Genomic DNA, 26,045 nt, shown 5'->3' with positions numbered 1-26,045 from the left:
CCAGGTGCTCCAGTCAGTGAAGAGGCTGGGCTAGCTTTTCCACTCTCATGCTTTCTGAGCTAACTCTCTCCTGCTCACGCCCTCAGGGCTGGCTCACCCATATCCCTTCCACCAGGGCCAGCTCTGCTATGCTGCTGCTCAGGTTAGGTGCTGCAGGGGGTGGGGAGGGGGGGCGGAGCATGAATTGAGTGCTGTAGCCAGCCATAGGCAGGGCCAGCTCTCCCACTCTTGTCACCCTGGGGCCAGCTCTCTCAACTGCCATAGGAGGTGAGAGGGTGTTGGGCATTACACACACATACTACCTCATGGCAGAAGATGAGTGGCAGGGCCAGCTCTCATGCTCTCAGCTTTGGGTCTGGCTCACCTGAGCCTCTTCTCCCCCACCACTAGGGTCAGCTCTGCTGTACTGTCCAGATGAGGTGCACTTTTCCAAGTGCTACAGCTGGTGAGCGGCAGGGCTAGCTCAGTCTTGTGAAGCCATTTTCTTAATTGAGATCTCCTCTGATAACTTCAGCCTGTGCCACGTTGTCATAAAACTAGCCAACACAGTTCTTTGCAGAAAAGCTAGTAAAAAACAGGTGAAAAAGAACAGCAAGATTTCAGAAATCAGCTTGTTAGGTCTGTTGAATATAAAGGTTTGGTAGTTTGTGGTTCGAGTTTTTATTTTGTTGCTCTTAATGTTGGCATTGTGACCTTGGTGTCCTATCAAGGATGCTGGGTGCCTGTGTTTCTTTGAGGATTGGGTTAAAAGGATACCAAGGGGCTGGGCTGGAGAGATGACTGAGGGGTAAAACGGGCATTTGTTGCATATGTGAGTTTGATTCCCAGCACCTGCGTGGCAGCTCACAACCATCTGTAACTCCAGTTCCAGGAGATCCAATGCCTTTTTCTGACCTCTTCAGGCAGCAGACACACATGTGATACACAGACATACATTCAGGCAAAACACCTATACACTTTGGGGAGGGGGGGGGGGCATATCAGGTTTTCGGAAATTTTGAAGTTTCAGCTGTCACTGATGATATTTCTTGTCTCATTCTCAGAAATATTTCAGCGGCCTCTGTGGAACACGAACAGAGAACTGGGCCTACTTCCTTTTCCCAAGCAGCCTGTCCTTGAGTCACCACAGCTGGCAGAGAGGGATCCAAACTGCTCTCCACCTGTGTCTTGCCACAGGTTACATGATCACGCTTTTGATTTTAGTAGGACTCGGAACATTCAAGATGGTGGTGAGGGCACATGAAGCTCGTCCAGGAGGAGGTCCGAGTGGAGACTCAAGTTAGTTAATTTACTACCTCAGAATTGAGAAGAACCCCCAAAGTCAGCAATTGCAGCACTCTTTGCTTCAGACTGCATCTGACCACACCAAAGTAGCCCTGAGGCTTGTTTGGGCTTACACCCGGCAAAGAGAGGCAGTGGCTGACAGAAGTGCACCATGGAAATGTGCACCGCATTGAAAGTACAGAGCCCTGGCAGAAGACAATATGGGCAGGTGTCCTTTTTGACGGCCCCACGGGGATGTGCCCAGGTGTGTACTACCTGTCAAGAAGAGCGTCGTTGCTTATTAGCCTGCTGGGCTGTCCCAGTCCTCAGAGTGGTCCTGAGAAAGCATCACTGCTTTGACATTTTACTTTGCCTTCCAAGAGAGGAGCAGAGACAGCTTCTGAGCACTTAGAACTGAGATTCTCCTGTGGTGTGGCGTGGAGAATAGCAGCTGAGGCTTTGATATTCAAGGCCTTCAGCTAGAATCCAAGTTTCATTAACTGGTACCAGATCAAAAGCTTTTGTATTTGTGTGTGTGTGTGTGTGTGTGTGTGTGTGTGTGTGTGTGTGTGTGTTGCTGTCCCTATAACTGGGGAGGTCATTGTAAATATATGTGCATTTATAAATAATTTTTCTACTCATTGACCTTGTGTGTTGGCTACAGTGTAAATATTTTTGATATGCCCAAATTATATATAATGTCTGTCTAGTTACTGTATGGGCAGCAGCTTCTCAAGATCACAGACTTTGCATAACTTAGTTTAGTGGGGTCTACAGTCTCTGTGTAAAGTTCTAAGACTGTTATGAGGTGTATGTAGAGAGGCAGGGTACTTGGTGACTGTGTGCTCCCAGACTCAGTCTAGGCGTATTTAACTGCTTGCTTCATGCCTGAAGAGCCATGCATCCAACACTTGCCTTCTCGTTACAAGTCCAGGTGACAATCTCATTCTAGCATAAATGTGTTGCTCTTCCAGAGCCCAGCAGCCTTGCCACAGCCCTGTGAGCATACAAGATGACTTATTTTGGGACTGTCGTCTTCCAGCAAAGTACTTTGATGACAAGGAAACCAAAGATTGTTCCTTTTTACGTCTACTTTGTTTTAATCTCCTTCACGAATGTAGCATATTAAGAAAGGAGTGCATTCTTGGGAGTAGATCACATGGACATTCCTGAGCTCTGTAGATTTAGAGTGGCTCTTACTTTATACAGTTATTATTTAAGACAAAAAGCTTTATGTAAACAAAGAATGCTAACACTAATGAATGTCATGTGCTTTCAGTCTGTCCTCTGAGTGTAATGGCAGCTTCCTACTAGATGACTCTCAACTTTTAAAGGTGTCTATTTATAAGTAACTGTTTATTTCTAGAGCTCCAAACTCGCTCAATTTCTTAGCTTTTTTCAGAAAGTCAAGATGAATTTCTGACTTTTTTCCATGCTTGTTTTAATCCTAAATTTTTCTTCCTCAGACAGCAGCACTGTTAGCTTTTAACTTTCTTTTTCTATTTAAACTATCATGTTTTCTTCATTTGTACTCTGAACCTTCAGACTATATGATTTCTTCCGTTTAGACTGTTGCAGTTTTTTTATTGGTCAGATAGGAATTAAGAGCCGTTCCCTTGGCGCTGCTCTTGTTCGCTGTGTGTCTCTTATTGACGATAAGAGGCTGTTTGCTAGCTGCTCTAAGACGTCCTCCAGCTCCCTCCAGGAACCAAAGAGGATTGTGCCACTTCAGTAAGAGCTGCCTTTGTGAACTGTTAGCTAGATCAAGAGTGATGCTGCTTGCTCGAACTTGAGCTGTATTTATTTTTACCAATACGGGACTATTAGTCTAAGAACTGCTCAGGGGAGGAAAAAAATGTTTCCTCTAAACAGTGTCAGTAAATGAAGACTCACATCTGAATTGAAGAGTTGCCTTTTGTTCTCTGAGCTGCTCCTTGCAGGAGGCTCAGGGTGGAGGTGTGCCACTTCTGTGGTCAGGGTTGTGCTCTCACAGCTGTTATTTGTCAAGGGTAGAAGGCAGGCTCTGACCCAATCCTCCAGAAATACTTTATCTGGGATATCACCTCCAAGCTCCAGCAGTGGCCCTTCTGCTGGGCTGCCAGTCTGGTCTCCTGGGAGCTGCCCTTCCACATCCCTGGCTTGCTTATATAACTGATTAGGAACGCATTTACAGTTGAGCCTGCTTCTGGTCTTAAAATAACAAGCTTAGAGAACTTTGTTGCACATGTTTGACCAAATGGTACCCTCCTAGTGATAGGATTAGTGTGTGCTCAGCACTTCCTCCAGACTGGACAGGTCCACCTAGGACTAAGTCAGTCAGGGACGCTGCAAAGCAAGGCAGACTGAATTCTTGAGAGTAGATAGTCCCCCGCCAGCCCCTACTTCATTTCAGTGGGGGTACGTAAGCTCTCTTGTTTTGTTTGGGCCCCTCCTGGGCTGATTCTACAAGTCTACCTTGAAGAAGTAGCCTTTTCCTTGAACTCCAAGCCTTACCAGTCCAGGATTTACACTCAGCTGATGGCTTTCTGTTAGTCCTACCTTCATCTGCATGCAGGCTGTTGTCTGGAATATGAAGTACTCTTAATCGAACTCCAGTGACTAGCTGTCCCTAAGGCCACACCTCAGAAGCTTTGTGAAGGCAGTTTTTGGTGAGGCAACTTTCACTCTTGGTTTATGTTGTCCAGTGAGGGGTTGTAAAGGCTCATTAATCTGCATCAAGCAGTTTCAGCACTGTCAGCCATCCTGTGTGTGTGGGGCGGGTGGGGAGTGTTAGATGTTTTCACTTACATCTTGTCACTCATCTACAGGGAGGTGCAGAGTATACACCTTCGTCTAATAATCACACTTCTCTGATAATGGAACTAGTCTATCTTTTGGGGGAGGTATGTGCAGACATTAACTGCTAGCTGTGCTGCAGAGAGTGATGGAGTGGAGTGTGGGCAATGCCATGATACCATTAGCTTGAGAGTTTGTCCTTTGACCTTTGTGTTCTGTTTAGTTCACTTCAGAATTTTATGTATATGCAGACGTGAATTCCAGAAGAGGGCATCAGATCACATTACAGATGGTTGTGAGACTCCATGTGGTTGCTGGGAACTGAACTCAGGACCTCTGGGAGAGCAGACAGTACTCCTAACCTCTGAGCTATCTCTCCAGCCCCAGAATTTGTAAAAAAAAAAAAAATAAATCATTTGGGACTTTGGTTAACAAAGGAATTTGATCTGTGTTCATAGCTAAAAACATGAAATTATGGCATTATTTTCTGAAAAAGACCCTATACTTCTGACACAAGTGTCATTTGACAAAAAATTTAAGTCAATATTATGTCTTTACTCTGATTTTTATCTTTAATTTTTAGCACCCACTGGCCTTGAACTCTCAATCTACTGCCTCACCCTTCCAAGTGTGGAGACTATAGATACGTCTGATGTCATTAACTTTTATTCTTGCCTATGGAGCCAACTGGAGTACAGTTGGTATTACAGTGTTCAGCTTTATAATGTTTTATCCAAGTGTGTGAAGATGGCCTTTTCTCATGATTGGATGTTCACTGACATGCTACAGGGGTAAGGAGTAACAAACAGGTCAGTGTGCCTGTTTCCTCCAGTGCTAGGGATTGAACCGATAGCCTCCCACATACAAGGCCAGTGCTCTACCACTGCGCTGCAGCCTCAGCTAAATGCTTCTGGGTTTTGGATTTTGGTGTTTGGAGACAGAGTTTCTCTGTGTAGCTCTGGCTGTCCCGGACTCGATTTGTAGACCTGGCTGGCATCAAAGTCACAGTGATCCATCTGCATCTGCCTCTGCCTCCCAAATTATTTGATGTAAAATAATGGTGGTTTTAAAACAACAGGACCAGAAATAGTTAAGCTGGGTTGTTTTGTTTTGTTGTTTCCTGTTAGGTGGTCTCTTTCCCAGTGCAGCTTGGAGGTGTGCTCCCACTAGCCCCCTACCCCCTTTCTACTTTAAACACTTTGCTTGGAACATGATCTAAATATACAGCAATTAGCCTACATTTACCTTTTCTTTTATTCTTTTTTGGACATTTATCTGGTTCATTGATAGAAGTACCAAGTTTCTGAGTTAAGGATGTATTAGGAACTGCACTTGGAACATCTGAAAACTCAAGCACCTAAAAGTTTGTGAGAAGGTGGGAGGGAAGGAGAAGTTGATGTGTCCTGGGAATCCAGCCCAGGCAAGCTCTCATGAGGTCAGCATGTTCTAAGGTAGGATTTGAATCCACTCCTCTAGGTTGCACATTGCTTCTCCACAGTCGGAGAGGCCTGACTTGCCTCTGCCCCTTGTTGTATGGGAAGTGATCTTGTAGCAACTGTAACTGTTTTCAAAGAGAAGCTGATCTTCAGGTGGCCAAGTGCCCTTGAAGTATGTCCGGGCTTTGGAGATGGCCTCTTCACCCACTGAGTAACTTCTGCTCCCTGCTGCCCTCTGTTCTATTCCCCAGTAAAGGATGTCAGGCTGAGCAGCCCTAGTGTAAGGCGTCTCCAAAGAGAAATACATGTTCAGTGTGGCTGTTTCCTGTATCCATTATATTTTCTCAAATAAGAATGTATATTTTATAGAGCATGTGTTTGTCCTGTCTATTGTAATGTCAATAAAGCTAAAACATGATTCTCTGGTCTTCTCTTGCCTAAAGTATAGGAATGAGTAGTATGCACTGTTTGGGCCCTTTTGAGGGGAGTTTTCAAGTAGTTAAGTTAAACTGAGTAGCTTGCTTTTCTCTAGCTCTGCAGCTTTGGTGCAGGCAGCGCCTTGGAACTTGGCTGTGTGAGCAGGCACTGTGCTCTCCTGCTTGTCCCTCTTGGGGTCCACTGTGGTGCTGGGAAACAGATGGGCTCAAGAGTCAGCAAAGTGTTCTTTGCAAAGGGGAAATTTGAGGCCAGTATTTTCTAGTATGGTAAAATCTTTGGATAACATGGTGTCTGAGGAATGTCAGTCCTCTGAATGTTTTTTGTTCCACCACCTCAGGCTTGGTCTCTTTGGGTTGTCAGCTCCGTGAAGACTGAGCTTGTCACACTGATCTCATTGTGTACATCTGCTACACTTTGGGAAGCACTCACCTGAACCTCCCAACAGTCTGGGGGTATAGATGAGGCAGACAGCTCTTGTCTGCATTATGCAGTTAAGGGAACTGCCTCAGTAAAGCCATATAGATACCCAGGGGCAAGAAACTGAGAAGGCAAGGCAATTGCAGCTAGGTTCTGACTTATACAGGGCTTTGCTAGCACACTCAGTTCTGAGAACTGTGACTCGGCTACAGGCTAGGTGAAGCCGCTGGGCACTCCCACTGTGAAAGTGTGGCCTACAAGGGTCATGATTTTTTTTACTAAATTCTGATAGAAAAACAACTGTTCTCTGGTAAGATAGAATGCAAAAACACACCTAACACCATGGTTTTATTCCTTTTTTGTTTCTCTTTCTCTCCTATTGTCATTTGTTTGAGTGGAATATGCTAGGACCTTCTAGCAATGTCTTTATAAAAATAGCTGTCATACTGAAAGGTATGAAGTTTATAACCTAGTACTGAACTGTCCATACAGATGCTTACTTACTGTGGATCAATACTTTTATAAAACACGAGTGAATATTGAGAAAAAATGAAATAAAAAGATAAAGGACAGGGTGGGTATGTTGGTACATGTCTTAAAATCTCAGTACTTGAGAATTAGAGGCAAGAGGACCAGAAGTTCAAGGTCATCCTTGGTTATGAGTTTGAGGCTAATTTTAGTCTCAGAGCCTATGTAAAAGCCCTGTGTGGTGGCATGCTACAGTCCTAGCTCTTTGTAGGTAGAGGCAAGCAGACCCCAGCCTGCCTAGTCTGTTTGGTGAGCTCTAGGTTAGTGAGAGACCCTGTTTTAAAAAAAAAAAAAAAAAAAAAAAAAAAAAAAAAAAGACCACTCCGAGAAGTGGCATCCCAGATCATCTAATAGTCTCTGCACACACACACACACACACACAAATGGCAGAAGTGTGCAGTGTTGGTTTGTTTTTTTGTTTTTGTTTTGTTTTTTGGAGGGGAGGGCCTTGGTTTTGAGACAGGATTTCTCTGTGTAGCTTTGGCTGTCCAGGACCTGCTTTATAGACCAGGCTGGCCTCGAACTACAGCAATCTTTTACCTCTGCCTCCCTGAGTGCTGGGATTAAAGGCGTGCGCCACCTCGTCCAGCTGTGTGAGGTTTTTATTATATATTCAAGAGATACATATTCTTGTCAATCTATGAACAATTTCAACTCTTGCTCAATTTCTGTGTTGATTTTCATGGGCAAGTACAGTGTGTGACCTGGAACAGTGGCCTTCTGGATTGCTCCCTCTGTGACTGTCACTGGCATCGGGGTCACTAGGGGGTTGGCTGTATTTATTTCTCAGGGTTCCCTTTAACCTTCTGATACAGAATAGTTGGAACTTGAAGACCACACTTCTGTCCAGAAGCAGTGACTGAAAGGCCTCTCCTGCTCAGCTGTCTCAGCCGCCTCCCTCTGTGCTAGTTCCTCATTGGTGAGTGCAGATTGCCTCTCCAGGCCTGCTGTGTTTCTAGCCAACACTCCGGGATGGGAAGCCTGTGGTTTGTTACCAGGGAAATATTATTACAAGATGGCTTAAAGGAAAAGAAAACACATGGGTCAGTCTGTAAAGGAGATGCACTGCCAGTATGGGTGTCACATGGCTTGTAGTGGCTGAAAGGAGACTGTTGAGTTTGTCACTTCTGTTGCATTGTTTAGCCAGTGTTTCTTGACAGCTCAGATTTGGAGCTGGAGAGATGACTAAGTGGTTAAGAGCACTTGGTGTTCTTGTAGAAGACCTGGGTTCAGTTCCCAGTACCCACAGTAGGCAGTTTGAGGCAGCTTGTAACTCTAGTTGTAGGGGATCTGGTGTCTGTAGGTACCTGTGTGGGTGTGGTGCATATAAAAAAGTCTATGTGCTAGTGCACACAGGTACTCTCCAGTGTCAGCAGAGACCAGAAGAGGGCACTGGATCCCCCAAAGCTAAATTATGGACAGTTGTGTGCTAGCGTACTTTTAAAATGTATTTTTTATGGGCTGGAGAGATGGCTCAGAGGTTAAGAACACTGGCTATTCTTTTGAAGGTCCTGAATTCAATTCCTAGCAAGCACATGGTGGCTCTCAACCATCTACAATGAGATCTGGGGCCCTCTTCTGGCCTGCTGGCTCACATGCAGGCAGAATACTATATAAATAATAAATAAATCTTTTTTTAAAATGTATTTTAAAAAAATCTTTCTCCCTACTCCATCGCAATCATTTCCAACACACCAATACCAGGTACAGGAGAAAGGTTAGTGGGGAGAAGAGGCGTAGTTTTTTTTTTTAGCTACTTCCTGCTGACCAGGGTTGTCAGGTTCCTTGGTGTGAGTCCTCGTTTTCAGGATATGTCCAACTTCTGCATCAACAGCAACCAGGAGCAGCAGAGGAGAGCACAGCATCTTCTTTCTCAGAGCCCCCCCTCTGGGTCTGGCATTTATTCCCATTTGAAAAGACCACACCCCTGCACAGGGTAGTTCCCAGCTGACAAGATCATGTGCCCTCCATGAGGCAGTTATCAGCTATGGACAAACTGGAGCATCCCCTATATCCCACACCTTGGATTCAAACAAAAACATGCTTACATATAACCCAAAACTTCCACAACAGTTGTGAGCTGCTTGACATGGGTACTGGGTTTTGAACTAGCATTCTATGGAAGATCACCAAGTGTTCCTAACTGCTGAGCCATTTCCCCAGCCCAAATGAACAAATCTTAAAAAAAAAAAAAAAAAAAAAAAAAATTCAGATTTTTTTTTCACCATCCATGTAGTTCACAGAATGCAGTCTTATTTGTCAAGGCAAACATGAGTAATTACTCCAATTACTGGTGGAAGTTTTAAAATCAGTAGCAGATACATTGTGCTCACTCCTTCCAGGTACTGTCAGGCACTGCCCACACTTAGCACTTGACCATACACCACCCATTAGAGGGAGGTGTTCTGTTTCCCAGATGATGGAGCTCTTGTCTCACACCTGCGATCCCAGCACATGCCACAGTTCTGTTGTCGGGGAAGCCAGCCTGGGCTCCACAGGCCCTGCCTCAGAAGCGGGGACAACAGTAGAGATGACGGGTCAGGTCAAAGCACTTGTCTAAAATCACATGATGAGGAAGCTGTAGAGCCCGGAGTTGCAGTCAGGGCCTCAGGGCGCAAGTTACTAAAAGGAAAACAGGAGCCTTTAGAAAGCCCTTGTTTTGTCTTGGAGTCTTTATTGATTCAATTGTGTCCCCAACAAATAAATATGTTGATGTCATATTCCTCAGAACCTCAGATTATAGTTCTATTTCAAGGTAGCCCTTGGAAAATACAGTTAAGGTAAAGTGATGTCTCTAACGAGCAGGACCTAATCTGACTGGAGTCCTAAGAAAGAAGACAAGTCAGACACAGGAGGTCAGAAGACTGTGTGTGAGCTAGCTGAGAAGGTTCTGGGCAAGCCAGAGCCCTGAGAAGAAACCAGATCATCCTACTCCTCAATTCTGTAAGTTTAAGAAGACAAGTTCTCTTTAAAATAAAGATTGCTTTTTTATGCACACTGGGACCCACACAGATCAGAATAGGGTGTTGAGCTTCTTGGAGCAGAGGCCATCTGACATGGGTGCTGGGAACTGAACTTGGGCCTCTGGAGGAGCACTACCTGCTCTTAGCCTCTGAGCCATCTCTCCAGCCTACTCTAAATAGACTCTTTACCCAGGTTGTAGAACATTACAGCAGCCCTGGCAGACAGTCTTCCATCAGCCCAGCCTGGCTGCCAAATCCCTCTTGCATTTAGGGAGTTCAGCCCAAATTATGGGATTTGCCTAAAGTCACTAGTTCCAAAGCTCCTTTCTACCCAAAGACTCTGACCCAGTCAGAGGTTGGTTTTGTTTTTCTTTCTGCTTTTGTTCTGTTTGTTGTGTTTGATTTTTTTTTAGGGGGGATGGGGATCTTATGTAGCCCAGGCTAGCTTCAAACTTACTATGTAGCGTAGATTTGGATTTGTGATTGTCTTACTACACCTCTTGAGTAGGCACATGACCACTCTGTTCAGTTTTGCTTTAAAACAGGGTCTCTCTGTTATGTAGCTCTTGCTGTCCTGGAACTCACTACGTAGACCAAGCTGGCATCAAATTCACAGGAATCTACCTGCCTCTGCCTCCAGAGTACTGAGATTAAAGGTGTGTACCACTGTGACCAGCTGTGTCAGGATTTTGGTCTCTCTCTCTCTCTCTCTCTCCACACACACATACACACACCTCTGTGTGTGTATGTGTGTGTGTGTGTGTTTAGAAAATGGGTGTGGCTGTATGTGATACTGTGCATATGTGGCAGGCAGGACGACAGCCTTGGGTGCCAGTCCTCAACTTCCACCTTGCTTGAGATGGGATGTTTTGTTTTCCTGCTTCCCAGCCTGAGCTCCTGGGAACTCTCCTGTCTCTGTTTCCCACTTCCCTGTAGCAGCGCTGGTATGAGAGAGGTGCTGCGTTGGTTTTGGTGAGTTCTGGGGAGTTAAATTGACTTGGTTAGCAAGCGCTTTTGCCTGCCGAGCCGTCTCCCCACCCCTCTCCAGTCCATTATAAGTTGAAGTGCTTTGTGGAGGCTCAAGATTTTTAGATGTCGTGAGGAAAAATTGGAAATCAAGCAGACGGACACCCCAGGCATTACAGAATATAGGAAACCGAAATTACAGAATATAGGAAACCGAAGCTAGAAAGCAGGAAACTGACTCTACCACGTACATGAGTGTCTAGGAACAGGGAAGGGGGACTTGAAGCATTCAAGAGTAAGTGTTTGTTTGTTTATTATTTTACTTTTTGAGACAAGGTCTCACCATGTAGCACTGGTTGGCCTGGAACTTGCTAATGTAGACCAGGCTGGCCTGGAACTCAGATCTGCCTCCCTGAGTTCTGAGATTATAGGTGTGCTCCACCATGCCCAGCTTAGTGAGTACTTTTAAGCTCCTATTTTATTCTTTTCTAGGGAGAAACCAGTTACAATAGAATCCAATACACAGAATGGCAGTGGGGCAGCTCTTGGGGCACATAGGCAAGGTTGGGTAATTTTATTATTTTTAGTTATGAGTATATGTGTGCCAGAATATGCACGTGTGAGATCAGAGGTTAGAGATATCAGATCCCCCCCTGGAGCTGGAGTGACAGGCAGTTATGAGCCACCTGATACAGGTGGTGATACGGGTATTGGGAACTGAACTCAGGTCCTGCGAGAGCAGAGTACATCTTACCTACCAAACCTTCACTCCAGCTCCAAGATCTGAGTAGTTTAAATTCATCTCTTCTAAATGCTCCATCAGAGCCAGTGTGAATCCTTGTCTTAAAAACAATGGGCACGTGGCTGGCGTTGGCAGTGGGGACAGCAGCTTGAATTATTTATCCTTTGGAGCAAGCTGCAGAGATGAGCATAGGAGTATGTGTCCCATCCCAGAAACGGCGAGGACAGAGAAGAAATTCTTTCTCTTCCAGCAGTGAGTTGCTAACGCCTGGGTAGCCTTGTTCTTTATACGTGCCACCTGGGGAGCTGGCTCGGGGACTACACAGCTGCTCTTACTAAAATGGGACTTTTGAGGTGAAAATTGAAGCATGTGACATTGAGAACTTTTGACTTTGGGAGAAACACAAATTCGTACTAAATCGCAGGGCTGGGGAAAGCGTGAGCCATGTTGGCAGGTATGCTGCCTCACGGGCCTGCGCCACCAGCACCAGCCTTCCCTCACGCCTCTCGATCACTGTGCCACCTGTCCTACCTGCCAAGTGTACACTGTTTCCTGACATCCCCCCAACACAACAGACATCAGTACCCAAAGAGGTCAGGAGAAGTTTGTGAAAGACCCTGCACCTTCAGCTGTGACTATTTCCAGGTTTCTATCTTTGGCCAGCCTTAACCTAGGGAGGCCTCTCAGCTGCCTCTGCTCATAGCTTTTCCTGCTCCAGAAAGAAAAATGACCAGTTGGTGACTTTCTCTAAAGTCCTTGTAAAAATAATGACACAGGGACCTATTACATTTGTTAATAAGCTTTAAAGCACTATAGTTGGGCAGGTACTCATGTATTCTAACTCAACTATGCTGGTCTGGACTGTTTCCCAGCACCTGCCCCATTAGCTGCCATCTAGTCTTGCCCTGGCTGCTCCTGTTCCACGTTTGTCCTCATGCCTCCCTCCTCATGGCTACCTTCTTTTCCTCCTCTCTCTACCCAGGACCCTCCTCCTGGGATTGCAGGTCCTGCCTTAACTCTCCGGCCCAGCTCTCGGCTGTTTAGCTCTCTATTAACCAATCAGAGATGAGGAACAATTTTTATACAACATGGAGACAGTAGATTCTTCAGTAGTAATGACAGTGCCCACATCTGCACTGCAACCAGATCTCTGGGCACAGAAATCAGCATGTGAATACACGGTAAACAGCACCATCCCCTACCATCCCTCTTGTGTCCGAGTTGTACATGATGAAGACTTGCTGGTGAAATGACTAATAAGAGTGGTGGAAGAATTTAAAAGCGGCATAGTTTTTTAAGCTCCTAAAGGCAAGGTATGGTTTTGTGAAAGCGCTGGTAAAGAGCAAAGGCTTGTTTTCTTTTTCTACAAACCCCAATGTGTCTCTCTACCCTTTCCCTGGTTCTCAGTAAGTGCATTTGGGCAAAAGTACAAAAAGTTAGATTCCAAAGACTCCAATTTGCCGTCCATGGTGGGAGTACCCATGTTGGTTCCTAGCCTGCCTGTGGGTCCTAGTAACCTCCCCCCCACCCCCCCACCCCCGAGACAGGGTCTCTCTGTGTAGCCTTGTCTGTCCTGGACTTGTTCTGTAGACCAGGCTGGCCTTAAACTCATGAAGATCTGCCTGTCTCTGCCTCCCGAGTGCTGGGATTAAAGGCTTGTGCCACCACGCCCAGCCTTCTAGTAACCTCTTATGTTATTACTTGCTACACTGCCAGGTATGCACCAGATGTATCCTGGATAAAAGGACTCTGCCTGCCTCTCCAGCCCCTGTCTCTCTTTTTGTCAACCTTTCTGCTCTCTCTGTCCCTGAGATCTCTCTCTCTGTATTTCTCTGCCCTCATGGCTCTGTTCCTGGCTGTCTTTCTGCCTGTCTACATGTCCAACCACTGGCCTCTTAACTCCTCCCTCTTTACCTTCCCCCAAACAAACTTCCTTATACCAGATACGTTGTGTGGCTTAATCATTATTTCAACACCCACAACACTGCCCGATTGCTACAGAGACAGCTGGCGAGTATGCGGAGGTCCCTCCTGGTCAGCTGGGCCCTGCATTTACCAAATGACTTAACCAGCAGGCTCTGGTCGTACCTACCAGTCACAGAAGCTTAAACCAGTCTCTTAGGTTTGTGTACCTCACTCTACTGATTTGCAGAATGCAAATACGCATGCCTGACTTTCACTAGAGTGGACTACATCAGCTGACATGATTAACCAATAAGCACAGCATTCATCACAGCCATCCGTACCTCAAGGGCTTTTAAAATGGAGCCCCTCCTCCTCCTCCTTCCTCCCTTGTCTGGACTGGCTCTGAGTGGACAATGGGGAAGGTTGGTTTTCTAGGGCTATCCATGGATATTTGGGTTGCTGGCTGGATTTGGCTTGAAACAAGAAACTGAAGAAACAAAAACCGTGTTATGCCCAGATCGCACAAACCCCAAAGACCACCAGGAGTCCGAAGTCGTATGCAAAAGCAGAGTCTTTATTGCCTGGGCTTGAGGCCTCTCAAACCTTTACTGATACAGCGATGCAGTAGATCAATAGTGAGAGAATTGAACTGTCATTAGGTAGGTTGTTGTTGTTTTTGTTTTGTTTTCTTTTGTTTTTTGAGACAGGGTTTCTCTGTGTAGCCTTGGCTGTCCTGGACTCACTTTGTAGACCAGGCTGGCCTCGAACTCACATAGATCTGGCTGCTTCTGCCTCCGGAGTGCTGGGATTAAAAGGGTGCGCCACCACACCTGGCTCTAGCATGGTTTTTTTTTTTAATTTTTATTGTGATTACAGCAAGGAACGGGAATTTTAGCCAGAATAGGGTGGTGCAATGGGATCAGTCAAGCCTGGTTGTAAAAGCTTGAGCAATCTATCAATAACATCTGGGGACACTGGGTACTTTCCCACTGTCCCTGATCAGGCCTAGGGTAGTTCTTTTCCTGGAAGTTTGTGATTTTTTTTTTTTTCAGTAACTGGGGTGAACTAAGATGGAGTCTAGTGACAAGATGGCGTCTCCATGGCTCAGGTTCTACAACGCACACTGACCTAGGAGTCAGTGGGACTGAGATTCTGACTGGCTTTGCACACACCCATGTACTTGGTCAGCTGGTGACTATGGAGTCTGGATGGCACCCTTGATGCCCAGGATGCATGTATGGGTCTTGAGATGCCCTTGGGAGCCCTTTTAGCTCTGGACTCCTGAAGATCTTCCCAAGCACACTGCGCCATTCCCAACATGGTCTCCAATGGATTTCTGTCCTGTCTTCCCCACTCCCCACCCCCAGCTGTTTTCCAATAGTTTTGTTTTGTTTTTTTGGTTTTTTTGGTTGTTTGTTTGTTTTGTTTTGTTTTTCGACACAGGGTTTCTCTATGTAGCCTTGGCTGTCCTGGACTCACCATGTAGACCAAGCTGGCCTCAAACTCATAAAGATCCGCCTGCCTCTGCCTCCCAAGTGCTGGGATTAAAGGCGTGCACCACCATGCCTGACTTTTCCAATAGTTCTTAACTCCCTGGAAAGGCTCTATTAAGGAACAATAATTATAAATGCACGTATCAAATTTTAAAGAGGACAGAGAGCTCAGCTGCTTTAAACGAAGGTGTGGGAAACAAAGGATCGAGACGTTTTGATCCTTGTATAAAATGTAATGTGGTGAGGCCATCAGTGAGTGGGCTTTATTCCTGAATGAAGATCTTGTTTGGCCCAGACATCCCCCCATATAGTTCAGTCCCCATGATTGCATACAAACTCCCACAGTGCTCTGTGACAAACTGAATTGTTTCTCAGAATATTATCTTTAGTACTTAGCGTGCTAGGTTCACGCCAAGAGAGGAGACATCCTGGGAGATCACAAATGTTCCAGAACAAGAATGCTGGAGTTCACATCGTGGCTACTTGCGTTACAGACAAATTACTAAATTTCTTTTAACTTCTGTTTTCTTCTCTGGAGGACAGTCATGGTAATCCTCATTCTACAAGGTCACTGTGGGCACCAATAACCTCACTTCTACTAGAGAAGCAAATACAATCACATCCTTGTTTATTTATTTAACAGGATCTCACTAGGCAGTCCAGGCTGGCCCCAGACTCATTATGTAGCCCAGGCTGGCCTTGCACCCACAATTTCCCTGCTTCAGCTGGGTTTACAGTCATGTGCTACCATATGTAGCCTAGATTTTTGCATGGAGAAATGAAAATACCACTTTCTTTGTGTTTTTTAGCCAACCAGTGGGCTTCATGTTGTTCCTGGGAAACAGTTGTATCTTTCCCCAAAACCTTCCAGGGAGCTCCCGTTGGAATTATTGCTCTGAAGAGTGACAGCAGCTGCTGCACGCGAAGATGTGGTCATCTTTGTGGGCACCCAGGGCCCTGCACACTGCTGCTCTGACAGTCAGAGCTTGCCTGTTTCGGGGGTCTTGCTCTCTAATTGTGCTTGAGAATCCAATAAGCTAAGTAATAGAAAGCCAAGTTGCTTTATAATGAAAACACAGGTTTCACAAGGCTTCTTTGTACGTATGTGTCGTTGTATTTTGCCAACTGTGTGTGCGCGCGCGCGCTCATGCCCAGTGCCGGGCAGCTGATTCAGAAAACTACAGAATCCCAGGCTCTCCTGAGAAGATGCCCGTTTATTGCCAAACTCTCTTCCCAGGGTAGTCCAGCCTGAGTTTTGCAGTAGGTGGACGAAGAGGTTGGAGTCTGAGATTCAAGGCAAACTGCAGTTTTCTCTGCATGTGTGTGTGTGCGCTCTTCAGATCTAGATATTAGAACTCAGGAGGGGTAGTGACAAGATCACTGTGGTCCTACGCCATGGAGAAATCCTGTCCCGTTAAGGAGCTGCGTCATTCAACCCTTGAATATCTCATCAGCAAATAACAGAAGGGCAGGTTGAAGAAACTGTTGAGGTTCTTTCAAAAGGTGCCATTTTACTGCCTTTTTGTTTCTCTGTGTGGAGGCCAATTTGAAAAAGGCCTACTACACGCCGGTTTGGGCGGGAACTGGCCTCCAGGTGGCGCTTTAGCACAGGGAATGTAGCGGAGGAGGGCGCTACCCAGGCTACCATGCTTAGGGATTGCCTTTACGTAAGGGGATTCACGGGAAATCCGGCTTCTCGGGTTGCACAATAGAGGAGAGGCCTGGCCTTTGTCATGGCTCAGATTAGGACTCTAAATCTGTCCCGGACGGTGCCGAAGGCCAGAGCAGCTTGGCCTGCTGGGAGACTGAGACCAGCGGTCCCAGCTTTGTCCTCTGAGGCTCCGGGCTCCAAGCCCAAAGACCGATTCCTCAGACGTCTTTAGACTGCAGGCTGATCCAAGGCTACAGTCCATCCTCTTGGCCTATCCCTTCCCCCCTCATTTCCCCTCCTTTTCCCTCCCTCTCCTCCCCTCCCCCTCTCTCCACACCCCATTCTCACCTTCTGCTATTTACATATCGATTTCCTGGTGTGATCTCATTTGCAGCTCCCACTCCCAGGGTAGAGGGACCGGTTGGGCCATCTCTCATTCCCTGCGCTCTGAGTGTCGTGAGAAGGGTCCCTCTCCACGCCTGTCACCGTTAGCAAATACTGAGCAACTTGGGCAAATATTGAACTCAACTTGGTGGTTTCAGAGCTTGGCACCAAGGAGTGCTCGAAACTATTTACAGCAGAAAGAAATATTTACAGAGGAAGAGCTGGATGGAGGAGCCGTGGGTTGGTGGATTGTGTTCTAGAGGGCAGGGCCTCAGACACTAGGACAAGGCTGCGCGAGGCGCTGGTTGGTTACAGCGCATGGTTTTGCAGGCAGGAAGTACGGCGTTCAAGAACTTTAAGGGACCCGTGAAGATCTGTCTCAGTGCCGGGCAGACACTGTCAGGTTAGGGGACATGTGACAATACCGATGAAATTTACGAGGCCTTGTTTAAAGCATGGGGTGGGTGGGCACTCTGACTCCACTTACGGAAAGCCTTCTGTCCTCACTGAGAATGCCCTGGAGGAGGAAGTGCCCCTGTAGCTGTTTCCTATCCTGCTCCATCGGGTCGTAGACCAGCTCTTTCCTTGGTTTTTGTTTGAATTCGCATGTTTCAGGCAGTTTGGGACTTGAGGCAGACTAACTGAGTTCTAGTCCCAGTTCTGCCTTTTACTTGCTGGCTGGCCTTCCATGAGTCATTTAGCCTTTTTATGGCCGCTTCCTATCTTTTTTTTTTTTTTTTTTTTGAGCGATAATAATGAGTATTAGCTAAAATTTCAGGAGCTAATATTCTCCCCCCCTCTCTCCCCCTCCCTCCTCCCTTCCCCCCCTCCCTCCCTCTCTCTCTCTCTCTCTCTCTCTCTCTCTCTCTCTCTCTCTCTCTCTCTCTCTCTCTCTCTCTGCCTCTCTGTAGTTATCCTGGCCTTGAGAGCTGGTTCAGTTCACCCTGGGGTGGGGTGGGGCCTCATCAACATTGTGTAAGATTTCCTCTGATCAGCTGCTGGCTGATCAGGATCAGTTGTAACTTTCTTGTAGTCTAAGGAGGAGAGGAACCCACTTGAGACACACTGGGTTTTGTGTTGTTTTTCTGACAGAGGCACTGACACCTTCATCTTCCGCCTCTCTGTGGGCCCCAGTGGGGGGTGGGGAGGCTCCCTTCTCCACACTTGAGCTCACCACATAGTGTGTGGCGGTGGTTCACTCCAGACTCACACAGACAGGAAGGAAGGGAACATTCCGATGAGAACACTAGTTAGTGTATCTGGACATGATGCTGTGGAATGCAGGGCTACCCCTTAAGTCTTCTGACTAAGCGTGGAAGTCAGCAGCGGAATGTGATCAGTTTGAGACAGAGTTGGGGTGGGGGGTGGGGCGGAAGGAGGGAGGAAGCCGTGGCTGCTTACTGCCCGCCAGAGGCATCGAGTCCCATTGCATAAGGTTCCGTCGCTCAGGCTCTGGGACACTGAAGGTGTCTCCAGTTGCTGCCGGCCTAGGAGTCATGTTCTGCGGGGGGGTTGTCACTTGTTTCCTAGCCTAGCCTCTTAGGTACCTTTCATCATGGCTCAAGACCAGCCAGGTCACTGAGCCTATGTGTAGGCCTGAGTTGGAGAAAAGGAGAGCTGAGAATAGTCTTGAGAAAGAGAGAGAGAGAGAGAGAGAGAGAGAGAGAGAGAGAGAGAGAGAGAGAGGAGAGTCTTATATAGCTCAGGCTGGTGGAAAACTTGCTAGGTAGCTGAAGATGACCTTGACCTGGTCTTTCCACCTTCGCCTCCCAGTACTGAGATTTCAGCTGTGTGCCACCACACTTGGTTTATGTGGTGCTGGGGATCGAACCCAGGCTTTTGTGCACGCTGGACAAGCTCTCTACCAACTGAGCCACATTTTCAGCCCTCCAGGGTAGTTTTGTTTGTTTGGTTTTTCATTTTCCAAGACAGGGTTTCTCTGTGTAGCCTTGGCAGTTCTGGACTTGCTTTGTAGACCAGGCTGGCTTCGAACTCACAGAGATCCATCTGCCTCTGCCTCCGGAGTGCTGGGATTAAAGGCGCCTCCACCGCCCAGCTCCAAGGTGGTTCTTAATAGAAACTTTTCTGACCTACCTGTCTTATTCTAATTCTCAAGCCAAATAAGACTTCTAGAAGAATCGGGTCAGTGGGGGTGCACACCTTTAATCCCAGCATTTGTGAGGCAGAGGCAGGAGGGTCTGTGAGTTCAAGGACAGCTTTGTCTACAGAGCGAGTTTCAGGATAGCCAGGGCCTACACAGAGAAACCCTGTCTCAAAAACAACCAAAATACCAAAACAAAACAAAACCAAAAAGATAAAAAGAAAAAAAATATCTAAAGGGGCCCACTCATCACCTGGATTGTCCAGCCCAAAAGGCTCAGAGTTGACAGAATGGAGCTGGATTGTACTCTAGCTTAGGGTTCCGTAAGGGGGATGAAGGTGAAACTCTGGGCGCTTGCCCAGCACACACATTAGCCATTAACCAGCCGGGTCCCTGGTGGTAAGCAGGAAGGAATGTCTCAGGCACCTGCGCACTCTGACTCACGGCTGTAACCTCCCTGGGAAACTATGGAGAAGGATTCTGAGTGCGCATGCCATTGGCGCTCAGGGGCAGGTGTTCTGACAGCCCTGTCTGTCCCAGTGCAGAATAGGGAGCTGCCCCAGGAATGGCGGGTGTGTACCTGCTCCCGTCAGTTGGTCGCTATGGAGAAGAGGAAGCTGAGTATTTGGAAGTTGGGAAAATAAAGATGGTTGATTGGTCAAGTATGCTCATTTAATTAGCTCACAATGGGCATCAAGCAGCTGCACAGGAAGGTAAGACGCAGAGGAAGTTGGCGAGGCAGAGGATGGTTCACACTCAGATGGTGACGACAAAGTGAGATGCTCACTCTGAGCTGGAATTTAAGACCTGGACAGACTCTAGTGGGGAGGGAGGGAGGGAGAGGGAGAGGGAGAGGGAGAGGGAGAGAGACAGAGAGATACAGAGAGAGACAGAGAGAGATAGAGACAGAGAGACAGAGAGACAGACAGACAGACAGACAGACAGACAGACAGAGACAGAGACTATTTTTAAGCAGATGGAACGCCAGGGTTCCCACCTGAGTTCTCTGCATCACTTAGCACCCCTGACATTTCGTAAATGTTTTGCCATGAAAACTAGACAGTGATCAACCTAGGGAATCCTGTGAAAAGAATTCAACACAGCTGACTGAGCCCAAAGTGGATCATTTATTATTTATTTGAAGCCATTAACGGTATGAAAAAAAATCACGATTACATTTTCATACTATACAATATCCTTTATTCATATCAGCTCAAAGGGATGACTGGCCTGAAGCAGATGTAGAAGAGGAATGTGCTGAGGCCCGAGTTCTGATAGGCCAGGAATGACGAGGGCGTGTCTGGTTATGACTGGGAGGTAGACACCCCATGGGCAGAGAAGATGAGGTGAAGGCTGACCCATGCAAATCAGTGTGGGTTCTGGGAAAGAGTGGCTGAAGGCAGGAGAGACTGGCGGTCGGAAGAGTAATAAGGAATGGTTGTGTATTTACAGGGCTGGGGATGTAGTTCAGTGGGTAGAATGCTTCCTAGCATCTGTGAAATCTGGTCCTTTCCCTAGTGATGCTTAAACCCAGGCATGGTAGCACATGCTTCTAATCCCAGCACCAGAAAGGTAGAGGCAGGAGGATCAGAAGTTCAGGGTCATCCTTGGCTACAAAGGGAGCTCAAGGCTAGCCTAAGCTACTTGAAACGTTTTTAAAAATTCAAAATAGATAGATATAAGAGATATGCTAGCAGCATCCTTGAGGATAGTAATAATGGAAATAGAAATGCTTGTTACTGTCTTCAAGAGCGTTCAGGCCCCTGAAACCAGGAACTCTAGGGAAGGGCACCAGCTTTCCCACAGCCTTTAGAATAAAAGCAGCAGAGGGGCAGGCAAATTGCTGAGCTGAAGTGTTTCATGAGTCAGTAAGAGTGGCTTCTTCCCATGATGGGCCAGCTACGTTTGGAAGAGCAACCCAGGCCACCAGTGGGCCCTTCACAGACAAGTGACCATTCTCCCTGGACTGCAAGGCAGGCCACTCAAAGCTGCTCTCTGCTAGATGAGAGCATCATTAATTTTCCTAGGAATCTGAATATTAAAGGAGGCCTCGGAGCATTTCTAGTAAGTGGCTTTCAGACCAGACTGAACAGGACTCAGAGGTTGAGTGGCAGCTTAGCATCCATGAAGTGTGGGGTTCAGTCGCCAGCATCAAGCACGCACATACACACACACACACACACACACACACACACCATCCCTCATGCACACATAACACCTGAGCATCACAAATCTCTGATGAGCTTGGCAAGATGCTCATGTCAGCCTTTGTTTCCAGAGAACCGGCGTTGAGTGGGAGACCCACATTCTGTAGTATCTTGAGGTGATTAGAAGGACGGGGTCAAATCTAGCATCCTTTTAATCATAACTTTATTTCACAAGTGAGCAAACTGAGGGCCAGAGAGAAACACCAGCTTACTTAAGGTCACTTTGGCCAAGATCTTGGATCAGAATCTCTTGCTTCAGGCTCTCCGGATACACCACAAGCTACTGCCTGGTCCTATGTTTGGGTCTAGGTTGAGGGGTACATGAAGGCAAAAAAAAAAAAAAAAAAAGACCCAGCATCTAACGGTGGTCAGTCACACCTGAGATCCCCTGATAGGGCCTGTATGCCTTGATCCTTTCTGGCCTCTCTGTGCAGCCTCTTCTTCCCCCGCCCCCCCCTCCATTTTCTGGGATGGGGTTTTGGGACCTTCGGACTTATAACCAAAGAAGGTAGGTCAGAGAGGTTCTGACTTATTTATTCAGTTTTTAAAAAATATTTATTTATTTATTTATTTTATATACAGTGCTCTGCCTGCATGTACATCTGCAGACCAGAAGAGGGCACCAGATCTCATTCTAGATGATTGTGAGCCACCATGTGGTTGCTGGGAATTGAACTCAGGACCTTTGGAAGAACAGCCAGTGCGCTTAACCTCTGAGCCATCTCTCCAGCCCCCTATTCGCTCAATTTTTAATCAATGTGTTACATGTACTTATGAGCTACAGCGTGGCCGTGAGTTTTCGGTGTCTGTGCACGTGTGTTATGGTGGGATGAGGACGACTGGCATCCCTACTCTGAGGTACAGTCCCAAGAGCAATGACAACCTAGGCCCGAGTAAAATCAAGGGTACCAGTGTTCAGGTCGTATTTTTATTTTGTTCATGATAATCAAAAAAGCCAGAAACAGCTTGTCCTAGTGAGTTTCTGTGTCGCTGCCATAAAACACTGACCAAAAGCAATTTGAGGCTGAGGGAGGGTCTCTTTGGTTTACATTTGCACAACCACCATCAAGGCGGGGGCGGGGGTGGGGGGTGGGGCCAAGGCAGGAAGCTGGAGGCATCACCTCAGACGTGTCTCAGTTTTCGGTGTGGGGACACTCGGAATCCTTCCCACTAGCTACATGTCAACCACAGCTGCCCGAGGATACTGTAGGACGTTAGCAGCAGTTCCTTCTTCCAGCTCCACCCTTCTCATTTCCCACCCTCTCTCCACCTCTCTGTTCAGGCTCTGGACCATCCTGTCTCTACTTAGTTCAGTTACTATATGAGAGAGCCGCACAAGTGTCTTTCTCTGCCTGATTTATGTCACTTAGCCTTCCAATTCCACCCATGTGGGGCCAGGGACACAACTGTATTCACGTTTGTGGACAAATAATATTCTATTGTGTGTTTACTATATGTTCTTACCCCTTGGTCAGTGGACACCCAGGCTGACCCCACCTCTGTTGTGGTGAGCGATGCTCTATGCCCTTGGGACGCAGAGTCTCTTTGCTCGGCTAATTTCAATTTCTCCTGATTTATACTCAGTGGGAGCTTTCTGGGTCAGATTGCAGTTGTGTTTCTTGTCTTCCCAGGCATCTACATACTGTTTCTACAGGGGCTGTGCCAGGCCATGCTCCCGCCTGCTGTGCACGAGGCTTTCCCAGCTCTGTGTTTCTACCCGCATTTGTTAGTGTCTTTTTGCCATTCTACCAGGGCTGACTTGATGTCTCACTGCGTGTGTGTGCTTTAAAAAAATATTTGTTCTTAATTATGTGTGTGTATGTGTGCACACATGAGCACAGGTGCCTGCAGAGGCCGGAGAGGGTGTCAGCTCCCCTAGGGCTGGAGTTACAGGCAGCTGTGGGCCACCTTGTTGGTGCTGAGAGCAGAAGCCAGATGCTCTTGACTGCTGAGCCATCTCTCCCGTCAGCCTCCCATCCCCCACTGTGCGGCTCTGCTTTGTGCTCCCCTGGTGACTGATGATAAGTTTCTTTTTGGTTTTGTTTTGTTGTTTTTCTTTTTTCCATGTGATAGTTGGCTATCTGTATATTTTCTTTGGAGAAAGCAATTTCCCTAAATTTTTAAGCCTATTTTTAAGCTGATTTATGATTGTTGGGTTGGTTTTGTTTTCTACTGAGTTTTCTATATTCCAGAAATCAATATCTTGCTGGTAAAATAATTGGCAAATGCCTTCCCCATCCCTTCATTATTTTGTTCATGGGAGGCATCAGTTTTCTCTTTCAGCTTCTTAGTTTTTGCCTGTTTGGGGGGAAATCATAGCCAAAAAAAAACAAAAACAAAAAAAACAAAAAACAAAAAAAAACCAAAGCAAAACAAAACCCCCTTTGCTCATATCCCAAAGTACTGCCCTGGGTCCTGCTCTACTGACGTTGTAGTGTTAGGTCTTATGTTTAAGTCTATGATCCACTTTTGAATTTTTGTTTTGTTTATGTTGTTGTTTTGTTTTGTTTTTTTTGAGACACATTTTCTCTGTGTAACCCTGGCTATCCTCGAACTCTCTCTATAGACTAGGCTGGCCTCGAACCCGCAAAGATCTCCTGCCTCTGCCTCCTGTGTGCTGGGATTGAAGGCCCAGTGCGCCACCACTGACGGGCTTGAGTTGAGTTTTTTACATAGTGAGGCATGAGCATCTAGTTTCTCCTGCATCTGGATGTCTAGTTTCCCCAGCATCATTATTAAAAATAATTTTTATTTTCCAATGTAAGTTACATTGGTTTATTCTTGATTCCCTATTCCACTGTACTACATCTATTTGGGGCCATTACCTTGTTGTTTGGTTACAGTAGCTTTGTAGTATGTTTTGAAGTCAGGAATCACAATGCCTTCAGCTTTGTTCTTTCTACACTGGTTGCTTTGGAATTTTGGGGTTGAGGATTCCATATAAATTAAATTAATATTCTCTCTCTCTCTCTCTCTCTCTCTCTCTCTCTCTCTCTCTCCATCTCTATCCCCCCCCCCTCTCTCTCTCACACACACACACACACACACACACACACACACACACCTCCAGTACTGGTGATTGAATCCGTGGCTTCATGCATGCTAGGCACGTTGCACTACTGAGCTACATACCAGCCCTTTTTGTTTGTCTCTGTTTGGAACATCACAGGTATATATATATATATATATTTTTTATCATAGGTATTTTGATGGAAGTCACATGGAATCTGCAGATCACTTTCAGTAGTGTTGGCAGTTTGACAGGATAAGATTTTCTAGTATGTGAATATAAGAAACCTTTTGTTTTTCTAAGTATGTTCTGTTCACTTTCTTTCACAGGTCTCTTGACTTAGGGTTTTTTTTTTTCATTTTATTTTAAATTTTCTCTTTAAAATATAAAAATTCTCCCCGCCCCTCCAGACAATAATTTTTAAAAATCACTTTTTTTTCCAAGTGGGTCTGTGAAAATGTATTCAGTGCCTGGTGTATTTGACTCCTGTGGCACTAATGGTCAATGGATTAAAAGCAAGCCCAGCTCTCACAATCATGCCTCCCAGTAATAACAGAGATGGATCCTGTGGGAATGCAGAAATGCTTTTTGCTACGTCAGTACACAGAGTTACATTCACATATCACACACACACACACACACACACACACACACAGAACTATTACAGAGTTTAAACTCGGGGGGAAAATGAGTTTATATCCCCTCCTGGCTCATGTGTCCTTTACCTGCGCTCTGACCTTCCTCGTCATCTAATGTTCTAGACTACATCCATGTTTGATATCTGTTTACATATAGTTATGCACTTACCATGGGCTACAGTTCATATATGAGGAAGAATGTGTTTCCAGCTTCCGGAGTTTGGTATTATACTCCATTAATGTTATGCTTTTCAGGTCCATTCATTTCCTGCAAATTTCATCTTCTTTACAGCTGAATAATACTCCATTTTGTACACGTACCACATTTCATTGTTTTTCTGCTCATAGACATCCAGGTTGGTTGCTTTTCCTTGCTATAGTGTATACAGCACCTGTAAGAAAATGAATGTGCGGACATCTCTGAGGCAGGATATGGAGTTCTTTGGGCCAAGGTGGGTTATATGGTAATTCTATTTGTAAATTTTTTTGGAGACTCCAAACTGATTTCCACAATGGCTGTTTTAGTTTTTACTCCTACCCGAAGCAAATAAGGGTTCTTTCCCCACATTCTCGCCAACATTTGTTATCAGACTTCTTTTTTTTTTTAACTATTTATTTTATCTTATGTGTATAAATATTTTGCTTACACGTATGTATGTGTACCACATATGTGCTTGACTTCCATAGAAGCCAAAAGAGGGCGGCAGGTCCCCCCGGAACTGTAGTTACGGATGACTGTGAGCCACACCATCTGTCCAGGGAAATAAACCAGGTCCTTTGCAAGAGCGGTCCATGCTCTTAACCACTGAGCCGTCTCTCCAGCCCTGTGGTCAGCTTTTACACAAAAAAGCAGAGAACGGAGTAGAAAAATATTTCCAGATTGGCTTTGGGGAAAATGCGTTCTAGTTTCCATGGCTTCCCCAGGAGGAAATGCAGGGGAAGAGGCAAGAAGGCAGGGGAAAACTCCATCTAAGTCCCGGCGGGAACCCAAGCAGTGATACTGGGAGAAATGCCAACTGTTCACTGCCTCAGCTGGCCTTCTGGAACAATCCAGAGTCCGGAGTCTGGGAGGGAGCGTCCATTTGGGCCAGCCTTACGCTCCCCTCCCCTTGCCCCGCCTCGCCCAGT

General features: G+C 46.3%; 1 protein-coding gene and 1 long non-coding RNA gene across 3 annotated transcripts in view; one reads left to right on the top strand and one right to left on the bottom strand.

Annotated features, from left to right (window-relative positions):
- LRIG2 (leucine rich repeats and immunoglobulin like domains 2) overlaps positions 1 to 5,892 on the top strand; it is a 58,664-nt gene extending 52,772 nt beyond the window's left edge. For both annotated transcript variants that reach the window (XM_084755371.1, XM_084755370.1), the window contains exon 18: positions 1,044 to 5,892. In XM_084755371.1, coding sequence (XP_084611497.1) covers positions 1,044 to 1,243 — 200 coding nt within the window. In that variant the 3' untranslated portion in view covers positions 1,244 to 5,892. The remainder of the gene's footprint in view (positions 1 to 1,043) is intronic.
- The window catches only part of LOC311582358, a 265,833-nt gene continuing 242,914 nt past the window's right edge, over positions 3,127 to 26,045 (bottom strand). Inside the window, exon 2 of the long non-coding RNA XR_014774099.1 lies at positions 3,127 to 7,178. This is a non-coding gene — a long non-coding RNA (uncharacterized lncRNA). The remainder of the gene's footprint in view (positions 7,179 to 26,045) is intronic.

Source organism: Acomys minous (assembly GCF_964271855.1).
Source record: "Acomys minous genome assembly, chromosome: 14".
Lineage (NCBI taxonomy): Eukaryota > Metazoa > Chordata > Mammalia > Rodentia > Muridae > Acomys > Acomys minous.
The sequence above is the reverse complement of the archived record's forward strand: the minus strand, read 5'-3'. Positions and strand labels throughout refer to the sequence as shown.